Source organism: Ascaphus truei, chromosome 3 (assembly GCF_040206685.1).
Source record: "Ascaphus truei isolate aAscTru1 chromosome 3, aAscTru1.hap1, whole genome shotgun sequence".
NCBI classification, from domain to species: Eukaryota; Metazoa; Chordata; class Amphibia; order Anura; family Ascaphidae; genus Ascaphus; species Ascaphus truei.
Window position 1 is genome coordinate 375065171 of NC_134485.1, and position 6000 is coordinate 375071170.

Below are 6000 nucleotides of genomic sequence, written 5' to 3' on the forward strand. Positions count from 1 at the left end.
GCATTGTCTACATTAAGTGCAACAAAGCAAACCAAATCCCAGGAAAATCTGAGCTATTCTTAACCGTAGGAGCAATGTTTCACATGTTGTTATTCATTGCTACATGGCGCTGTATAGCACTAATACTTATACGATGTGTAATTACTATAGCATATGTATACTTTGTAGTATAGACAGTGTGATTGCCAACTGATTCAATCACAAAGGCATTCTTAATATCAGATCTCCTGGTGATGCATTTCTGAAGGTTTTGTAGGACAAAATCTAGGAGTAGTTGAAAGAAGTAATAATGTATTGCTTATGCAGAAAGCATATAATCTAATTTAGTGCCTGAAGCGCAGTAAGATAAATAGCTTGCCCAGTGTTAAGAAGAGCCGACACTTTTGAACCTGGTTCACCTGCTTTCAAAGGCAGTGATATTAACAATGGGCCATTCTACCAATACCTGAAATACACTTACAACATTATAAGAGCAAATGCCCCATAGAAAATTATAAAGAGGTGTTAACTAAAGACTTGATCGTTGCCTCCTGGGATATTTAATTTTTTTGGAATAGGTAGGACGCAGTTGTAGAGCCGGAGCTGAACCTCATCGATTCCAGCCCCTGCGCTACCCCTGCTTCCCGAGATACTTACCTCTAAGGCCGTGATTATACCAAACATCGCCTGCTGCTACGCGTAGTGCGACACTGCAACTCCAAAAAACAAATACATCAAACCAAATGTAAACACACATACCAATTGTGACAGCTGCACAGCTCTGCACTGCAAAGCTCCAAACTCCTCAGGAGACATGAGGAATTGTTTTTCCTAAGCGACAGCCGTGTCATGTGATTTTGAAAGGCCAATCACAGTGCATCCCTATCAAACCAATTACAGGCCCCAAATTCTTAGCCAATCGCATCTGACCATGTCTCCCTGCAGTAGCGCTACAGATCGCTTTTGATTGTGCACAAATCGCAGCAGTTTCGGCACAGCATCCAATGTGGCGGTTTAAAAGTCTTGCATCTCATGGGCCAATAGGAAGCCACCATTTCATCGCTTCCTGTTGGCCTGTGGGACCTGTACATTGAACAGATACTGACAGCATCTTAAGAAGTAAGTATCTTGGGGAGCCCAAGAGCTGAAAATAATGCGCTTCATCTCCAGAAACCCCCTGCTTTCTACCAGTGGGGGGGTGGGGGGGGAGGTTCCCAAAGGTTCCCAAAGGTACAGATGCTTTTATTATGAATATTTTTGAGAAATAAAGTACAACCCTAACTATTAAGGGAGTTTTGATGGTCAAATATTGCTTACTGTATTTAACTTCACTGGTATTTCCAAAGCATACATTTTGTGAGCGTCTCTTTGAAGTGGCCCATTTATAGTTTACTGCTATAACATTGTAGAACAAATTGCATTGGCTTTTGTTGAAATGTTGATTGCACAATGGAGTCCACTGCCAAACTTCAACGATATTAAATTCCTAAAACGTATTTAAAATGGCCCAGCTATTTAAGCCAGTTATCCTCATCTGCTCTTCAGATCTGTTTATTTTATTAAGGAAATGCTGTTGAATATCAAAATAATCCTACACCTGCATTATAATTTGTGTACTAGTTTATTATATGATCTATATGCTAGCACAATGTGCATCCATAGTGTAAATGGGTTGCTGAAATCACAGCTTTGTTGCCCATAATAAAGATTGTTTAGATAATGCAGTTAATAAAAAAAACATGGTTTGCTTTTTTTGCTGTTCCTATTGGCTTGGCAGCTTATTCAATTCCAGCCATAAAAATAAAGCATGTTTTTTTTCCAGCCTGCTCATGTAGTTAGACATTTAACCTGCATAGTGGACCCCGCTGAGGGGAGAATGGGTTAAGGAGAACATATAGGGAATGGCTAGTATAACATGAGATGGGAAAAATGAATTGCATACTTTTAATATACTTTTGCATAGTTTGTATTGTCTTTTATTGTCCACGTCCTGGAAGATGCAGGTTTGACTTATACATGCTGTGCTTTCTTACATGTGTGTGTTGTGCTAATGATACTCTTTCTTCTCCAGACATGCTTCAGAAGAGCCCCTCTGTGGATGACCTAGTGGATGCCCTTGTTTCAGATTTGGATCCAGATTTTGAAACCTTTCTCATGGATTCAGAGTAACAGGCTGCTACTTACAAACAGGATGGCATTGTCTGATCCCAGATATTCTGATACTCACAAAAAAAAGTCTGCCTGTTCTTTATTTCATGCCGTTTTAAAATAAACCGTTTGTTTATGAAGAGATTACATATTTTCCAATGACTGATACAGATTGGAATCAGTGCAGACAATATCAATTCTTTACCTTCCTTGAACTGTTGTTGAAATATCAAGAATCATACACAAACTGTATAGGTTTTAAGGCTCCCTGTAATGTGTATGTGAATGTATATCTTTTTCATTCAAATGGCAATCGTTACATAAATGGGGCCACTGACCAATTTTGTTAGAATCAGGTTATTTATTAGATGTCAGGAAATAATGTTATTGATCATAATTTTGCTCATTTGTATTTTTGTTGATGTTAAATGTTGTTTTATATATCTTCCTGTACAGTAATTTCTTGAAGATTTAAAAAAAAAAAAAAAAAACTTCCAACAAATGTCAAATGTATTTTTAATAAAATATTTTTCTCGCTTGGAAGAAACATTCTGTGGTAACTAACACAGGACAGAGGAAATATGTCACATTTACGTGGTTATGACTAAAGACAACTTCTGTACAGTATATTGCAAAATAAACTGGTGGATCCTAAGCTTTAGCTCAAGATAAATGCTGAGTAAGCCGAATTGTTGAAACTCCTCAAGCTCCTAAGCTGGGGATTCAATTAAAGGATCAGTTCATCCTTGTGGTTTTTTTTTTTTTTCTTCTTATAGATCGGAAGCGTTTTCGTTTCGGCTTCAGGGACCCCGTGCTACCAGAGATGCTTTCCTCCATGGGTGATGCCATAGCATGCCCAGCTGGGTGAGCAATATGGAGGCATGCATCTGCTGTGGCATGGGAGTGCATAGGAAGCCGTGATGGCATCCGTCGCAACATCCTATTGGCGCACATGACATTTTCTGGACTTGGGAAATCTTAATTTTGTTTTTGTAGATGGAATGCTGCTTTAAGCGCCAATGTGGGGTCTCGCACAGCAATCCCATGTTGACAGACATTAACTTGAATAGCTGCTAGAGCGGGATCGCAGTGTGATACCCCACAACAGCGTTTTGTGATCCCCTTTGCATTCTGACTGTCAACTGTTGTAAATGCAGCAGCCTCAGTGTTGAATTTTTCTGACATCCCTTCTTATTTTGACTCCTCTTCATATTTGCTGTGTAGAGGTCTTCCCCATGCTGGGGAAGAGTTCAATTGAAGTGAATGGCATTCAAATCTTTTCTTAACACTGACATTCATTACATTGATTAGTGACTTGGCTACCGCTAAGAAGAGCTCAGGAAATCGCTTAATCACATTAGGCCCACGGCAGCTAAGTGAAAAATATAGTAAATCCATATTCGGGTTTTATTTAAAATGTTGCCAGTGCTGTAAAAGTTGAACTCTATCATGGGGCAAATGTCTTTACTGCATATTAATTAGAGGCATAATTGCTATAGTATTTTATATGGTACTCATAGTGCCTGGAATGTTTTCCCTAACATATTTAAGTAGACGGTAGCATTACTATTGTGAAAAAAAGTAATAATATATATTATAACATCATGGCGAAATGCCCATGTTTTGATTCCTTATTTGTGCAACATGATGATGATGATGAATACACACACACACACACACACACACACCAACTTTCAGCCCTTAACGATACACTGCTGGATGAAGGGCTCCCCAATGATCTTGCAGGTACTACGATTGCAGTACTTTCCACCACGTTTCTCCAATTTTCTGATTTTATTTTCCCATCCTACCTATGATTTTAGTCTTGTTCTTTTACTTTCCCTTGGAATCCAGTCAAGCACCACTTTTGTCCTTCAGTGGTAATTTCCTGGTTGTCCCCATGGCAGTGGTCACCAATGGGTTAAGTTCCACCCTTCAGCTGAAATCGGACTGAAATCAACCTATAACAATTTCCAAAAAGCGCTAAAAATGCACAATAATCACTAATCCCAATGGAAGATAACACATATAGCAGATTATAACTATATGGGGTTGCCAATAGTCATTAATTGGGGTGAATAGCCATAAATGTGGAATGGAACTGGGACAACTTACTGGTGCAATATTCCTAGATTTTGCTAAGGCTTTTGATACTGTTGATCACACAGGTACCCAGCAAGCTCTAAGAAACCCCCCAAAATTACCACAACAAAAAAAATGTCAAAAGGAGTGCTACTGGGTGTGGCTAAATGTAAACAATAAGATATATAGGTATTTCACTGTATTTTTGTCACATTGAATGTTGCTCTGGACTTCTTTGTTTCATGTTATCTTGCTAAACAAACTCCAGTGCTCTGGAATAGGGCAGCATGCTTTAAACTGGTTTCATTCACATCTATCTGGTAGATCTCAACATGTCTATTTCAGGCTCTACTCCAACCCCTTGGATATCACCTGCGGGGTCCCACAAGGCTCTGTTCTGTGGCCCCTACTCTTCTCAGTATTCATCAATGATCTTCCTACAGCTTGTAAGGGAGCTTCAATACACATGTATGTGGATGACACAATCTTATATGCACACAGCCCTAGCCTCTCCGACCTTGGACACATACTTCAATCTGACTTTTTGACACTTGACAATTGGATTTCCTAAAACAAACTGTTTTTAAACACTGACAAGACTGTAATAATGGTATTTGTGACCAAGGCTACATTTTTAAAGCTGCCAATGAATGAGCTGCAGATAAGAACCAACGCTAATGCCACCCTAGCCCCTAGTACTAGTTTTAAATACTTGTGCATATGGTTTGACTCATTTAACATTTGGGTTGCACATTGATACTGTGACCTCCAGAACTTATGCCAAACTAGTTGTACTTTATAGGAACCAATCTTCCTTAAGTCTGCTGGACAGAAAGCGTATCGCACAGCAGATGCTAATGCCAATTATAGACTATGGGGACATAGTATATGGCACCCCAAACCCACCTTGGCAAACTTGATACCCTCTACAATTCTTTATGCCATTTTGTCCGCCAATGCAATTACAACACACATCACTGCAAACTGCTCAAAGAACTGGATTGGCCATCTCTTGAGTCTAGGTGCAAAGGTCATCTTTCCTGTCTTGCCTTCAAATACTTTCTGGGCAAACTACCTGTCTAAGTGGTGTGAGTGCTCTTCTTATCCACTACAGTAGAAATCTACATGATCACAGGCTTGTGGACAGCATTTAGGTTTGGAAGCCTGCTCAAGTGCTGCAAAATAAGATGTAAGTGCTACTAGCCTGCCTAAGGATATGGGAACTGCTTACGTGCAAGCCTAGCTGACCCAAGCCAATGTTACCTTACAATCATGGATGCAGTCTCTGTAAAAACTATTAAACGTTCCAAGGTAAGCCCCAGGGAGACCGTAGCAGTCAATATTGGGGTGTTTGTAATAGAAATGGGTATTGGTGCTGGTATTGGTATTTTTTCAGTGCTCCAAGATCACAACAGGTGGATCCAGTGGCCAGAGCAAACACCGGCTACTAGCAAAAAGGAGAGAAATAGGGATAAAGAAAATCCCAAATAACAAGTGCTACAGAGTTCATGGATAATATATATCAAGGACAACAAATAGAAAACACCAATGAGCAAAGACACTACCAAATGGATAAGCCAGTGTAGCGTGCACTCTTTCACTGTAGTGGGAAAGTACCCTTGCACAAGTTAATTAAGCAGATAAAGTAAAAAGTACTGGTCCTAAATGTATTGCATAATGGTTGAGTTAAAAGAGCTATTTATTAGGTATGCATTAAAATATTCAGACCAGATTATAGTAAATATAGTGAGTACAATAAAAAGATAGGTTAGAGGCAAATGCCTCAAGAGG

The 6000-nt window shown here is 39.4% G+C and overlaps 1 protein-coding gene across 1 annotated transcript in view; it reads left to right on the forward strand.

Moving 5' to 3' along the window:
• Positions 1-2875, forward strand: part of MIPEP (mitochondrial intermediate peptidase) — a 117568-nt gene extending 114693 nt beyond the window's left edge. Inside the window, exon 19 of the mRNA XM_075592239.1 lies at positions 2051-2875. Within this exon, the coding sequence (XP_075448354.1) occupies positions 2051-2148 (98 nt within the window). The 3' untranslated portion in view covers positions 2149-2875. The remainder of the gene's footprint in view (positions 1-2050) is intronic.
• The last annotated feature ends 3125 nt before the right edge of the window (positions 2876-6000 follow it).